The 16,643-nt window shown below is 37.9% G+C and overlaps 1 protein-coding gene across 1 annotated transcript in view; it reads left to right on the forward strand.

Moving 5' to 3' along the window:
• grid2 (glutamate receptor, ionotropic, delta 2) overlaps positions 1–16,643 on the forward strand; it is a 535,908-nt gene that overhangs the window by 97,982 nt on the left and 421,283 nt on the right. The window contains exon 2 of the mRNA XM_062417751.1: positions 3,571–3,726. Coding sequence (XP_062273735.1) covers positions 3,571–3,726 — 156 coding nt within the window. The remainder of the gene's footprint in view (positions 1–3,570; positions 3,727–16,643) is intronic.

Consider the following 16,643-nt stretch of genomic DNA (forward strand, 5'->3'; position numbering starts at 1 on the left):
GACATATAAGTCAGTTATTTGTGCTTTTAGTGACTTCAGGCTCCTCGTTTTTCTTTTAACTTTAGCGTCCTCTATCCATCCCCAGGGGTTGTTTGGCAGTAAGTAGTGAAACAAGATATTTATTGCCTCTTTATCAATGCAAACGAACTAGGAAATTAATACCAAACACTTGACCATTGGCAGACATTTGATCAATACCTCTCAACCAAATAATTTGGGATCTCTTTTGGATGCTGCATCCATTCAATTTGATGAAGGTTGTTGATGATAGTGTTGTCATGAAAGGGATGGTTCGGAAATAGGTCTGTGATTTAGTGTTGCTGCCCACACATTGTGTGCGTGTGTATGTGTCAGGGTCCGTTTGTGCATGTGTGTGTACGTGTGCCCGCCCTTGGGGCATCTGTGTAAAGCAAGATCCTGTGCTTTTATTTTCTGGTTGATTTATGTTGTGACATTTGCCTTTGCGCTCACTGTCACATTTTGTGTTGTGCACGTACATGTACACCTGTGTGTGTGTCTGTTTGTAAATCAGTATGCAGTGTTGTTGTTCTAAAAAGGCAGGGAACAGTCACTCATTCTTCTTTCTCCTCTCTTTCTTCACTTTCTTCCTGTCGCGCACATTCAGTATATATGGATTTTTTTTTGTTTCCATTATATAAGAATAACTAAATGCATATGAGAAAATTTGGTGCATGGAAACTTTTCCAGCATATGTTTGTGATACACACATTCAACATTGCCACAGTTCATAAATGAGGTTAAAAGTTCCCCCATAAGTGTTAAGATTATCTTTTATCCATACCTTGAGTTTTTTTTAGGATGATTTAAATCAGTTTCATTGACACATCAATTCCTGTTGCTATCACACTCATCTGCAGTTTTTTTTTTACCTCTGATTCTCTCTGCGTCTGTCTGTTTAAGAATATGATGAAAGAGTGTGATTTTTAATCACATACAGGTAGCTGATAAATCACTGCACAGATGCAAGAGTTATCAAACAGAAAGATAGAAAGGGAAGCGTATGGGGTTAAGAGATCATGGATGAGAGAAGAGGAAAAAAGATTACTGAGAAATAGCTATATCAAGGCAAATATGACTAAATTTTTTCATCCTGTCATGGTGGTTGTTGTCACCAGACCTCAAAAATAAGAAAACACAACACATCTTATACAAGATTGATGTATGGCAATCTCTATCTATGCAGCGTTTAACATGTCTGGAAGCATGACTGAGGTTACTATGGCAACCCCACTTTGAAGCCCAGATTAAAATCATTAAAAAACTATATTTTTTTTCTGCTACTCTTTGATTTTGTTTTATACATTCTTTTCACCAATGTTAATATATTTCAGACCAGAGTGTAAAATACACAAATCTCAAGTGCTCTGACACAAGTTATAAATGTCTCCACCTTTTGTCTAATTTCCTCTACAAAGCATTAGCTCCTCTCCTTTCTTTTTTCTCCTCTCCTCTCCTTTCTTTTTTCTCCTCTCCTCTCCTCTCCTCTCCTCTCCTCTCCTCTCCTCTCCTCTCCTCTCCTCTCCTCTCCTCTCCTCTCCTCTCCTCTCCTCTCCTCTCCTCTCCTCTCCTCTCCTCTCCTCTCCTCTCCTCTCCTCTCCTCTCCTCTCCTCTCCTCTCCTCTCCTCTCCTTCCACACAAGACAACATTGTCCTCTTGTGACACCGAGCTAGTTTAAAATATGTACAAATTGTTCTCCAGCAGTGTCATCTTCAAGCTGATTGGAACCCCATTCATAATTTATCTCTAATGGAATAGTTAATGAGTCTTTGTGTTTCACACTTTATCACTTTGTCCTGGTCCCTTTGTCTCACCTCATCTAAACTGTATGATTATAAAACAACCAAGACTCAATCAGTGGGAGGGTATTTACAGTTGCCAAATGCTGATGAATCAAATTATTGAAGGATACATATTTCATGAGGCTTTTTTTTATGAAAAGGCAGTTAGTGTACCGTTTCTAGTTGCCTTCAGACAGCAGTTGGTTTTGAATTTGGAATTTGGAATGAGCATACCTATCTGTATCAGATTAAAGGGATTTTTTTTTTCAGGATTAATTTTTCTTAAGTACTGCACGTTACACTACCAAGACAGGATTTTTTTTTTCAGTAAGATTAGCCTCTCTGGGAATTCAGACCATAACCTTTGCGGTATTAGCACCAGACTCTACTTATTGAACTATACAAGACCAATTACAGCAACATTCTCCTAAATCTGGTACAAAACAGCCCTCAGCCAATGTAGCCTTCCTGGTTATTAATGGAATTTGCAACCTGTGTCTAGCCACACACACACACACACACACACACACACACACACACACACACACACACACACACACACACACACACACACACACACACACACACACACACACACACACACACACACACACACACACACACAATATGAGGCTTATTTTCTGGTCAGTGAAATACAGTTAGTAGTGCTTCACTGCACTGGCTTACACAATTAGTAGCCCAATGGATTCAGGGGATGAACTGGGTTGAAATGAGAGGCTAAAAGGGAAGAAAGGCAGAGAAAGATAACACATAGTTAATTGTGTGTAATAGACCAAATCTCTACCAGCCAGTCAATGCCCCAAATTGCCTTTCCTCTGTCTCTTAAACACTGCAGGTTGACATTCATTTTAATGATCAACTCAGTATTGACTAGTGGGAACTACGTAGCAGGACTATCTGCCACTACAGACACTGGCACTTGTCAGGTTTTTTCTTTTTCCACTGCTCTTTGTGCTGCTACTGTTTTGGCTGAGTCAGTGCGCCCTTGGCAGCATTTGACCTTACAATGAACAGCGATGTCAACCCATTTCACCCTCACTTCTACCGTCTTTCTCATGCTGGGTCCAAACAGAGGGGCCAGATCCTTTCAGCCCACAGTTCTTAACTGAGCACACCGTAAGAGAACAAAGGTTTCTCCACATATTATAAAAAAAGCTTTTTCCCCACAAATTTCAAAAACACAACTGTTGCAGCTTTGCAGTCCTCATATATGTATCTATATACAGTATACACATATATATGCATATGTATATATATATATATATATATATATGTGTGTGTGTGTGTGTGTGTGTGTGTGTGTGTGTGTGTGTGTGTGTGTGTGTGTGTGTGTATATATGATCTGTTGTTTGAAGGAATAATTGGTTAAAGCACATTCACCTGTAATGTCACCTGTTCAGATGGCAATCAGTACATATATCACATGAACAAGACCGATGAGAAGCCATCTGCAGTATGTAAATGATGGATCATTTGTTCATGTTATCAACTGGAATATGTTGGTAATACATTTTAGATACATGTTGTAGGGGTGTAGCTTCGGATATCATGAAACCTTACCAGTTCACATTTTTTATACATTATCAGTTGTTGTTGTCAATTTCTTGGTGATAAGGCTAGCATGGAGCAAAATGTTCTTTTTCTTTCTTTTCTTTCCTTTTAAGGATCTAGCCTCATAATGTAAACTGTATTTCAGTTGTTTTGAGTAAAAGTTTCCTCTTTTCCTTTCTGCTTCTTCCTTTTTTGATAGGCGCCATCTTTGACGAGTCAGCACGGAAAGATGATGAGGTGTTTCGCCTCGCAGTTGCAGATCTCAACTTGAACAATGAGATCTTGGAGACAGAGAAGATCACCATCTCTGTAGAGTTTGTCGATGGGAACAATCCCTTCCAAGCTGTGCAAGAAGGTAGGATAATGATACTACATGTCTTTGGAGTTAAACATTTGTGCCTGGAAGCAACAGGGCCCAACATGTGTATTAGTTTCAAGTCCAAATTTCTCAAATGTATTTTGTGTTGACATAAATAAAAGAGGAAATCAGTTTGCCTCTGGGCATGGTTCAGACTTATTGAAATGAAAAGGGCCTGTTGCAACCTTCATCCCTTCAGTTTCCAAATTACCCTTTTGATGAAACATGCAACAATTGAGATGTTTTTTCAACCCTTTTTCAGCTCAGCTCTGTGGTTTGTCAGCCATTTCAACAGTTTTTGAAATGTGCATTTACCCTGAGTACTTCCAAATGCCATTCTTAATCAAAACTGAATACATGCAATCTTACCCATTTTACAATAGAATTTTTACAAAAGCATGAATAATCTTTCTTTTGTTAAAAATGGTTTGAGTAAAAGTGTATTACATAAGTGTAGCAGGCTTAGAATGTGCACAACATACGTTTATACATTTTATAATTATTATTATGAATACATACATATTGTATTAAAAACCTTGTAAATATTTACGTCCAAGAAAAAATATGTATCATTGTATCAGTAAAAAACTTCTCAGTAGCATAATGGTCTCAACATCAAATTGGCCTGGAATCAGACTATTCTCTATTGTGCCTTAGGTTTTTCTGCACGGCTTATTGCCCTGCATCACACAGTCAGCTGACTATGGGGATTTTTGGGTTTTTTTGTTCATTCTTTCTTATCTTTGTTTACTTTTTGTCAGCAGATAAGTTGGTTGACAGCCAGTTTATTTAACAAAAATACAGTTTGGTCTATAAATTTACTCTGTAATGTTAATGCACGCAAGTCAAATAGTGGGTACTCTTGTCTAGAAAGCTAATTTCTTACTCTTGTGAACATATGTTTGGATATGCAAAAGCATGCCTGTCAAATAGTTGTATAATATAGTTTCTTATTTACAACCGCATCCAATAGTCTTGTCTCTACACTGATGCTACACTGTGATTTTTAAGAACTTTCTATGAGGTCAGTAACCTTCTTGTAGTGCTCTAGTACAACAAATAATTTTCAATTGATATACTAATCGGACTACTTTATCAAAAGCCCTTCAGGTGTAGAAGTGCAGCATTAGACATTACAAACAAGAAACAGTTTTGTTTTTAATGAATGAGTGCAGCAGTGCATTTGAGGACTGCAAGAGCATTGTGCTATTTTAGCTCTTGTTTTTGTATTCATGGGAAACAAGAAAGTAAACACAATTGCACAATACATTTATCAAATTTTACCAGGTTTATAGTGTGTTTGCACTATCTGAGAAAATAATTTATACTGTTTTGTTTTGATGCAAGTTTCTGTTGATGAGTTATGTTGCCACAGGATAAAGACAAATAGATCTCAAAGAAGGACATTTAGAAACATCTATTGAAAAGGATACCACATATTTAACAGTGATCTGGTGCACAAACACACAGCAGTTTTAATATCATACATAATGCAGCAAGCAGCCAGCCATACACAAAATAAGTTCCTATTTCCCCTTCTTCCTCCAACTCAATAACACAGCCGTGTAAAGAATGACTTGAAGAGCAATAGTTGTTCAGAAAAGAAATTATTTGTCAAATATACCATTTCAAAATGAATGTTGGAATCATCTTTATGGAGTCTATTTTTCACAACTTGAAGGCATTATAAACTTAAGGCAAGGCATAATTGTGTAGTGCTTTTTGGTCAAAGATGATAAGATAATAAGTCAATTGATCAGTGGACAGTGTGAGTACTCACTTCTTTCACATATTCCAAAACGAGAAACAATAAATCCTGAGTGCATCTGATGGTCAAGCAGCTTTCAGTTGCAACTTCACTTTTGTCTCTGTAAAAACTGTGATCATGAAGTACTTACAAATTACATTGTTATAAATGGGAACAAAGCCCCAACATATCTGCTTCCAGGAAGCTTTGCAAAAAACGATAATGGTTTTCCTTTGAAATGACAGTGTTGACTCATACTTGCAAATTTCTTCAGCGTAGAAAAAAATATTTTCTAAAGAACACAGCCATTCACAATACCTTTAAAGAAACCACTTAATTGATGTATTAATACAAGAAGCACTGTTACGAATAGGAGGGGACCGACTATCAGGCTATCTTGGATACAGTAGATTGATACAACTGCAGTCCATATGGGCCTGTAACCATGATTGGAAAAACATGCTGCATTGAGTGCAAGCCTCTCATAGAGCAACTAGTATGTTTGCACAAAGTTAAAAAGGATGGCAGACTGATCATTGCCCAAATATCAATGTTAGTGTAAGGCTTTATGACTGGCTGCCTTTAGCAATCATCAAGTTAATTAATTTAGAATAAAACAGGATTTTACTAAATACAGAAGGCATGCACAGAGGCAAAATCAGCACTTGCTTATGGTGAGATACAGCAGCACATTGTTCGTGTTCTTCATATTTAATTTCCTTCCTGTGGAGCTCTTGCTTCATCTAAAAGGATGTAATTTTAAAGAGATGTAACATCAAAAACTACAGTTACCCTCAGAGAGCAGCCTGTATTGATTTTAAAATATTTTCTATGAATCTGTTCATGACTGTGATTTACTGCAAATGTCTTAAGATTTTCTTCTGAACTATACAGAAGACCCTTTCTTGTGTACAACAATAAAGCATAATTTGGAACCACATTCAACAGACCAGATAAGCACAGTTGTTAGTGAGTAGCTTTTGATTAATTTTAAGTACACGTTTTGAAGTTCTAAGGCGCAGAATTGCAGTATGCTTGCAGCACAAGGAAATTTGCCTCATGGCAGTATGTGCAGATTCTTCTTCAGCACACAACATCTCACTGAAGTTGCCATTAAGGCATACAAGTAAGGAACCAGAAAATGATTCACCATCACACATTGAGAACTAATAATAAGAAATGTGACTAAAACAGCTGTTTATCCAGTATTATAAGTCCTGATAAACCTGATAATATATCATTATGTGCTCTTGGCGAAATTGTTTTATTGACTTCAGTTAAACTAAAATCAGTGGATTTAAAGAGGCAACATGAAAAATGCCAGAACTTAGTGTCCCTTCAAAGATTTAATTAACTGATAATCAAACACAAAGGACTTAGTATCAACAGCATGCATGCTCTGAAACAAACACACACACACACACACACACACACACACACACACACACACACACACACACACACACACACACACACACACACACACACACACACACACACATACACACACACACACAACCACACGACCACACAAAGAAACATTATATTATGCTTGGCTGACAGACTGCAGGAAAAAGTAGAGAGGACACATTCATGAGTCGGTTTGCATCTCAGTCAAACATGCAGGCTGAATGCTACAAAATATAATTATATCTTGTAGTCAGGGAATAATCTCAGAGGACCTTGTACTGTACATGTATGTGTACATCTCTAAGAGCCTTGTTATGGCTGTTGCTTTGATTTAAGGGCTCTGCAGTGTTGTTTAGCGGTCAGGATGTAATTCTTTGATGTCCCAACCTGAGTATTTCTATTATCTGGGCTCGGTGTGCACATGGGCTAAATGCATGTGTTTATTTCTTCTTTATTTTGAGGACAGTGAGAAGCCTGCATCTCAAGTGTCTTATTTATAATATCAGCATTGTGTATAATAAAAACAGTGAGTTGGGAGATGTGACAGCACAGCAGGAGGGTGCTCCCGCTCCGCTTGCTCTTTGACTGAACAGACTGAGCCAACGCATGTTCCTGAATCCTGCAGTGTATGTTGTTTACTGTCTTTTTATGGTCCTTACATTGTGTACTTAAAGCTGCCCTGTGAGCCAGATTTGTTCTCTAACTTCTTGTTTCTCAAACTTCTTTTTTTCCCCCAATTCTGGGATTTTTTGTTTACATTTTTTGCTGATTGTGCATTTTCTTTTTCTGCAATCATACATCACATTCATAAATATAGACCTATTTACAACTTAGAGCTGCCAGGTACACCGCTGTCTAGAAACTGTTGGCTGCTCAGAGAAAGAAAGTTTAATTGTTTTCTTATGAGCATATTTGTAGTACAGATTTTACCAAGAACAGATTAAACTGATTGTTTTGTTGTTTTTTGCTTGGTATTTCATAGTTCTCAATGGCAAACTGGCTTTGATTCTCATTTTTGCATCCTCCGTTCCTGACTGATTAGACTCCTACAGGCCTCCAACTCCCTCAGTCTGTTGACTGTTCTGTCCAAATTTGTTGGTGACACAATGAATGCTTCCCTGTCTTCCTGGTGCTGAACAGACCACCAGACTCATCGCCCCCCCAAGTCTGCCTGCTGGTCTTTGTGTTTGCCCGTCTGCTTGTGTAGTTAGGTGGCTGATAAATTGATTGCCTGTCTCCCTATCTGCCTGTCTATCAGTGTATTTGTCTGTCTAACTGGCAACCTGGCCAGCAAATCAATTGTCTTTGTCTCAGTATATCTGTGGGTTCCGTCACTTTGCTTGGTGCCCTTTTAAGAAGAAACAAGAGGTACGTCATATCAATTAAAAATATTTCAATTGTACATATTAAACTGTTTTTATATATTGGACAGAGAATGACTGATACCCTTTGAACCTAAAAATGACTTGCTAGTGTTTGTTGAAAGTAAGTAGTTATACCTTTTGTAAGAGTCACCTTTCACTAGTTTTGATTCAGCTAAGACCAGAGGCATGTACTGTACTGTATATTACAGCCAGCATAAACATTGAAGGTAGCAAAAAACACCCATGAATATCTTAACAAATAGACTGGTAATTAAAGGACGGCCAAGCTTAGCAGCCACGTGGTCAGTGGTGGCATTAAAGGCAGCAGGAATCATGTAAGGGTTAGATTTACATACATGAAAGCACGGGTGAAATTTGTGCTGTGACATTCATTCAGTTTGTGCTCGCAATCTGTGTGTAATTAACATCTATAGAGGTACTGCATTACAGAACCAGCACTTGGGACTGCTTTGACACGTTCTGTGTAAATCAAACTCAATAGTGGGCAAAGTTCAATGTTGGGATCAATCTAAGATCACCAGGCTCATAAAATAAATAATAATATTGTGATGTTGTATACAAATACCGACTACTAACTTACATGATTCCTGAGAATGTAACCTCTAAAAAACATATACAGTATATGAAGCGTTTACAACCAGTGCAGGGACAAGTGAGAGAGAGAGAGCAACAGGTCCACTCAGAAGCTTAGACTAGATTGTCTCAGGAAGCGAGGAGAGTCGGGATGGTGTTAATTTGGCTGGTGTCTGACTAGAATATAATATGTTATTAACAGAGTGCAATTATTATGTAGTGCTTGCATGTTTATTGAACATCATGTTCACATCAATGAACTTAAATTAGTTGAAATAAGCATCACATTTAACAAGCACAACACCACTTTTTATTTTTTTTAAAAACCCCATCTTGCCTATGAAATAATAGAACCATTATATGGAAGTGAGTAATAAAATATTGCACTTCACAGTAACTATATGTGTAATAATGCAGACTATATTACAACTGAGCGATCCAATGAGATTTTAATTCAAAGGAGTGATTTGTTTCAATTCTTTATCAAAATTAACTGTGTTTTCTGCCCTGGGGTGAGTGAGTGAGTGAGTGAGTGAGTGAGTGAGTGAGTGAGTGAGTGAGTGAGTGACCGACCAACTGACTGTGTATGTGTGTGTGTTTGTGTGTGTGTGTACAGGGTTGTCTCAGGAGTGTACAAAGGAGCTTAGATTAAATCACACACACCCCCCCCCCCTTCTTCCTCTAGCATGGCACTTAATTGTGGATCTGCTCATGTCACTTATATTCACATTTCAGTCCCTATCACCCATCTCCATAGTAACGGGGCTAGACATTACTTAGGGAAAGGGTGGAGTTGTGTGTGTGTGTGTGTGTGTGTGTGTGTGTGTGTGTGTGTGTACGTGTATGTGTGTGTGTGTGTGTGTGTGTGTGTGTATGCATGTCAGTGTGTGCCTGTTCATGTCTCCATCGATTAAAGCAATGAGAATCACCTAATTGGATAACAGTCAATGGAAAGGTGGGGGGCGAGGAAATGGAGAGCAGGAGGAGACCACAGGAGGGAGAGAACTCAATAGTTGTCTCAGCTTATTTTTCATCTCAGCTTAGTCTTGACACATAGAGCACACATCTATGTTTATGCACACACTGAGACACACAGATTAAAAAAAACAAAAACAAAAAAGTCTCTACTTTAGCAAGAAGTTGTGTAGACCAAAAACTGCATAGATTAATGAAATCCCCTCACTTTAACATGAAGTTGTGTAGACATAAAACTGTACAGAGCCTCCTTGCATGGATGACTACCTTTTAGTATGTTGTGTCTATACTTTGTCTCTCAAAGTAGAGTGTGGAGTCCCTATCAAAATGAGGAGTAATTTAAACTGACTATTATCTAATGCACTAAAAGAGATAAACTCATCTGAATGACTAATCTAAGCATATGATTCATCTCCTTAATGAGTCATACCGGGAGTGTGCAGGGTAGACAATTACAAAAATCAGTACTAAATCAGGAACAAAAATCTTTCCCAATGTTGTTCCTGGGGACAAAATTGTTTCTAACGAAACTCCATGGCTGTGTGTACATGTCTGTGCCAAATAATAACCTGCAAAATAGTAGTGCTGAAATGATTAGTGGACCAAAAGACAATGAATAACCAGCAATTTTGAAAACAGTGTCATTCATCAACTAAAAATGTCAAAGATGTGTTGATCCAGCCTCCGTGAATTAGCATTCATTGTTACTTGAGTATACTTTGGGTTTTATACGTTTTTTTGGGTTTCTGACCGTTTACAGGAAATAATCAGTGCATTAAAAAGAACCATCTAATTAATCAATAATTAAAGTAATAATTAATTGGAGCCATACTGCAAAGCCCATTTTCATTTGTTTGTACATGTGTACATGATCTTTAAATGGCTGCTGAGAAAGTTCAGCACCATGGACAGCAACAAAAAGCTATACAGAATCATAGAACCTCACCTAAGAAAAAAAATGTTCCAGTGAATGGTTAGATAAAATAGCCTTTCTGTAACATCCCTTTTCATTTGCCAACTTGAACCAAGGAAATAACTGCTCAGTGAAAAACACTACACCAAAGCTGCTGCACTATACTACATGTGTCTTTGTTTCTAGTTTAAATAAATTCTATATAATTATAATCATACCACTTTGGTCAACTCACACTGTGCTGAGATTTAGGCATGCATTGCATACATTCTTGACATATTAATCTGATAAAACAGATTGTGGTAAAAATGCTTCAAAGGTGGTGAAACTCAGTTATCAGGGCTTCTAATGCAAAGTGGATTGTGTATAAAAATGGATTCAATGGATTAAAGAGACTGAAATATATATTTAGAGGATTTGTTGTCTTTTCAATTTATCTAGTCTGACAGTGGAAGTCGTGATTCACAGGAACGATGTTATATAGTGCTAAACTCAGCAAGAAGCAAATGCCTTCAGGGTGTGAGAAACACTTGACTGCACAAGTGTGATGAGAATAACTAAATCAGACTTTGTCATGTTGATGAGTGCACTTTGATAGTGTAAAGAGTAATAAGAAAAAAAACTTCATACTAAAAGGGCAGCACTCTTAAAACTTTTAATGTAACATTTACTCATGGCCACAAATTGTCTTAATCTACCCACTGTGTTTTATTATCACTCCCTCTGTATCTCAATCTGTCAGCAAAATTTTAATTCATGATCCAAGGTTTTTTTTCCTTTTTTTTTCCTTACACGTCACATGATCTTCCCTGATTATAAAACATTAATGTGCCGTTTGAAATATTTAGAAGACCCCCACCCCCCTTTGAGTCTCAATCTGTAATGCAAACATAAACAGAATGTGAGTAACAGTAGAAAAGTCAGAGCACTGGTTTAGAGACATTTAGTGCATATGTATACACAAAAAGGATATATTAATATACCATTTTAAATTACATATTGCATATAACCACAATGTCTTGTATTTCACTTCATTTTCTGCATTTTGTAAAATGTTATTTGGGAATTTGAAGTATTCTATATTTGATTCTATATTCTATATTTAGGCTGTTTTTGTTCTTTTATTAAAATCTCTATTTGAAGTGGGACCTTATTAGGTTGGAGAATCGTGGCACTTCCATTGCCATTTATATAGTGATGTATTTAAGTAAACAGCATTCTCTTAAGGGTTTGTTTATAGTTTGACAATCTACAGATATTTGGTTTGAAAAACAATCCGTACAAATCTCAATTTTTTTTTTATACATAGTGGTGCTCTTAAGGTTATGGTTTCTTCCTTTATCACTGCTGCATGCTACTAAAACATGACTGTTAAGCTAAATCACACCTTTTTGTGCCACAAGTGGGGCAGAAAGTCCAATAGAGTGCCTGTTGACACACAGTGGTACTACATGATTATTATTATTTGATTATTATGAAAACTATTACTTAATGCAGGTTGCATGTCATGACTGTTTCATCAGCACTATTTCATTTACTTTTAATTAACACAACAAGGATTCAGTGTCCTCTAATTACGTGACTCAAAATACATACTCTAACTTGTTCACTCGAAAAAATGAAATTGTGCTGGACTGCTTATTGGTTTTAATTATGTATATGAGGAAGGAATAAAGTCCATAAAGTTGAAAGAAAAAGTGGCAAAAGAGTCCAACATGCTTTTCAGCACATCCTCAAAGCTTGTTTTTTTTTCTCATTAATTTAACTTTTTGCTTAATTTGTGGAAACTGTGTATGCACAAATATGTACAAATGAGACTTCCCTTGTTTTTCAAGAAAGCAATTGGTTGACAGTAGTGACAGTGATATGGCAAAATGATCAGATTTGCGCAGTTCAGCCTCTAAAAATAGAATTTAAACAAATTGTGGACACAAAATGAAACATCTGTCAGATTTTTAATCACAGTGTGTATTTAGTGTCCTGACTGTGACAGAAAGCTGGTGAGTCCAGTGTATGGAACACAAGGCTTTTTTACCCAAACTAAAACACTGAAGAATTGTTTGGAAATGTGTCGTGAATTAGGCTGTCGCTTTATCTTAACAGAATATTTAAATCTTCATCTGTACAGCACTTTAAAATTAGGCTACATTTTATGTTCAATCACCAAAACATCTCCAGTAATGTCAATCACTCATTACTGTAAACCAGCTTGTTTATTTCTCTTTTTATACTAGCCTTCATTTGTCAATCAATATCACACTTACAGCTGCAAGTATCAAATCAGTGTTACATTCCTCATCATACCTCAAGACTCTCTGAGCATTTCATATGCATGTGTAAACTGACCTCATGTTATTTCTAAAAAAAGCTACACAATTACCTTTTAGGTCATTGAGCTCTTCTTCCTCACTGCCTCTTGATCCTCCTCAATTTCTGTTTTCCCACACTACAATTTAATACATACAAAGCAGGCTTACACTGAAATTAGCTCCCATGGAAACCAGGACCAAAATAATATAGTCATACGCCGTTCACCTTCCTTGCCTCCCCCTAACATGTTTCTGTCTGTCTTCCGCATCTTTGTGTCTAGATTATGAATGCACAGAGCAGTCTTGTTAGCTGCCATAGAGACCAAAGACATCTCATTTTTTAAGGCCGTTCCATCACTCAGAGCCTGGAAGCCCTCCTCCTGCTGCCAATCTTCCCTTCATTTGTCCATTTATCTAACGGCCTAACAAACAACTGTATAGACACACGCATGCATGCACACACAAATGCGTTTATACTGAACACACGCTGGCCTTCTTGATGCATTGGCATTCCTCTGCTCATCCCTCTCTAGATTTATCCTTCCTCCTGTCTTTTTTTCTTTCTCAATCTGTCTGTCACCTCCTCTGTAAGTTTCTAATAGAGGGAGGATGTTAGTTGTGGGGCAAGAGGGTGGTGGTTGGGGGGGGGGGTCCATGGCAACACTGGCATTTTATAGAGGCAATATGATGCTATTTTTTGTGTGTATGCATGTGTGTGTGATGAAGTCCAGCAGCTGACAGCTGGGACCAAACCAGATCCAACCAGACTTTTTGAGTGTGTGTGTGTGTGTGTGTGTGTGTGTGTGTGTGTGTGTGTGTGTGTGTGTGTGTGTGTGTGTGTGTGTGTGTGTGTGTGCGTGCGTGCGTGCGTGCGTGCGTGCGTGCGTGGAGGGTTTGTTGATTGGTTCATAGATAGAAAGTGTCATTTGAATAGAAGTGCATCTCTATTGAAAGGTTTCCTTCCTGCTCCTACTGAGCATTGACCAATGCCTCTCTCGCTCTTTCTGTCTCTCTCTTTGTGTCTGTCTGTATGGCTGCTTGACAGCTTCCCCTCTCTACGTACACAAAGACAGTCCTTCTCTGCAGATGGAAAAAGATCACCGTGAAATTATTTCTGTTGTGGCTTCTTTTTTAAATCAGTTATGTCCTTAAGCTCAAAACTACATTTCTCTTTTTTTTTAGAATGTTTTTTGTTTTGTTTTGTTTTTTGTCCTTAAAACTCCACTTCACTTCAGAAATTTATGGGCCAGGTGAGAAAGCACACACAGGCCTCGTGGGGTGACATTACTATCTCTCTTCTCCACCCCCACAGAGCAGCATTGACAGTGGAGTAGCGTGAGATAATGTTGACAGACATATACTACTGTGACATTGATTTGAATGATGCCAAAAAAGAGTAGCTATGACCTTATACTTTTACATTCACTGATGAAGCAACAGCAGTCCCTGGCATTTCTGTTAGATTTCACTGTATTACAGTGTTGCACACAATCTACTTCAAACCACTACAATCAAATTATAGTTTGAGGTATAAGCAAATCAGAATATGAAGTTGGCTTTTTATACCACTGTTTGGCAGCACTGCTTTTATTTCAGTAGCTGTTCATGGTTGTGTTATATATCACATTGAAACCTGTCTGTGCATTATTACTTCTTTTTAAAGCAGCACAATCAAGCTGTGAAAGAGTTTTCCCAACACTACCTGATGGCAATTTTACATGCATAGTTGCTGAAAAAGGACTACAATGTGTTTCTACTTTTTCATGGAATGAATAAATTCCCCTATTTGGTTACGTGTCCCTTTTTTGTTTTCCTTTTGATTGCATTTACAGCAGAGCTATGACTTCCTTAAAAGATAACTGCTTAGTGTTGTTGTGCCTACTGTGCGGCAAACCCTATTACAACTGAATACTCATCTCAGGTCTGTGAAGGGGTATTACATGTTCTGAAGTGGTACTTGATTTATCTCGACAGTCTGTCATTTTTTTAACCACCGTAGAAATGTGATCCTCTTCCAAGCTACAACACAGTTATATGAGGACACTTAGACACATACAATGCTAGTAAAAAGCCACCCCACTCTTATGCTTGTGTTTTTATTAGTCATAAATTAAATAGGCAAGAAGCAGCCAAAAAAGTTCTTCCTAATTTGATTTGATGCTTTTTGGATATAAAGTGCTCTCTTGTGGTTTCACTGCTTCTATTTAGTGCAATTGAATTCAAGATTCTTTTGGCAAGAGAGCTGACTGTATTACTGAAATCAACTACAGATAATCAACACATTGGTAGATTTTATCCCCAGTTTACCTGTCACTGTCTTCATGTCTATGCATGGAGTTGTATCTATCTCGATAAATGTGTACACATATACACGAGTGTACACACACACACACACACACACACATATAAGTGAAGTCCCCAAAAGTGCCCAGGGACAAAGAGTGATGAGTCCATGTGTGTGTACAGTATGTTATTATGTGTGTGTGTGTGTGTGTGTGTGTGTGTGTGTGTGTGTGTGTGTGTGTGTGTGTGTGTTCATTCCTTTTTCACCCAGTTGGGAGACTGTTATCGTTTTACCAACTGCCATCCTTACCCAACCTTTCTCTTTCTTTTTGTCTCACTCTCTTTTATTTTAATCATTCAGTCACACACACACATGCACACACGTCCCTCTGTCCCTCGTGATTTTGGCTTTTCATTTTTTTAAAGCCATTTCATTCACTGCTGCTTCCAATCTCCACACAAAGAAACAGAGGGATGAAATAGTGATGGAGAAAAAAAGATGAAACAGCAGGTAGGGAGGAGAAACATGATGACTGATGAGATCTCTTTAATGCATTAAAAGATTATTACAGTTAATTTTAAATTCAAACTCAGGAATTTCTTCTGAGCCGTTAATCGTGTGAGCTAGCACATACAGTTTTGTACATCTTGTTTCCTTTTACAGTTGTTGAATAAAGAAAACATTTTCACATTTTGTTCTGTATCTCGCAACTGAGTTTCCCATTATGCCATCCCATCTATCACTAGGAAAATGATTACGGGCTGATGGTTGACGCCCAGTTGTCAGGTTGTGAGTCAGACCACTGAGTCACCATTGTGATAGCTCAAACTACTCTGTTTCTCCTGGGTGAAAAATGGGTGACATGTGTAGAACACCTGGGCGTGACTGGTTGGGAGAGACAGAAATAGGAGAGGAGAGGTGAAGAAAGAGGGTGAGTGGAGAGGAGAGGAGAGGGTAAAGAGAATTTCACTTGGGGTTTTTGGCCATTATTGGAAGCGTTACTGGCAGTTCCCAGGGCATGATTGCGCACACATGCCCATACACATACACACAAACAACAAAGTTTCAGGGTCAGGCAGGTGAACGCAGAGAAGAGTGACCTATAAGAAGCACTTTGATGAAATGCTTTGGAGGAGACAATGGACTGGCACCAGCACTAGTCAGGCATGTAAAGAGATAGATAGGGAAAGAGACACAGGAATGAAATTTGAGTGGATGAGATGTCAAGAGAAGAAGAGGAAGAAAATAACAAATAAGTCTCATCCTCTGTAGTTAGGGAAAGAGGACTGGGTGCCGAAGCATGAATAGGCATTGTGGC

Source organism: Scomber scombrus, chromosome 4 (genome assembly GCF_963691925.1).
Source record: "Scomber scombrus chromosome 4, fScoSco1.1, whole genome shotgun sequence".
Taxonomy (NCBI): Eukaryota; Metazoa; Chordata; class Actinopteri; order Scombriformes; family Scombridae; genus Scomber; species Scomber scombrus.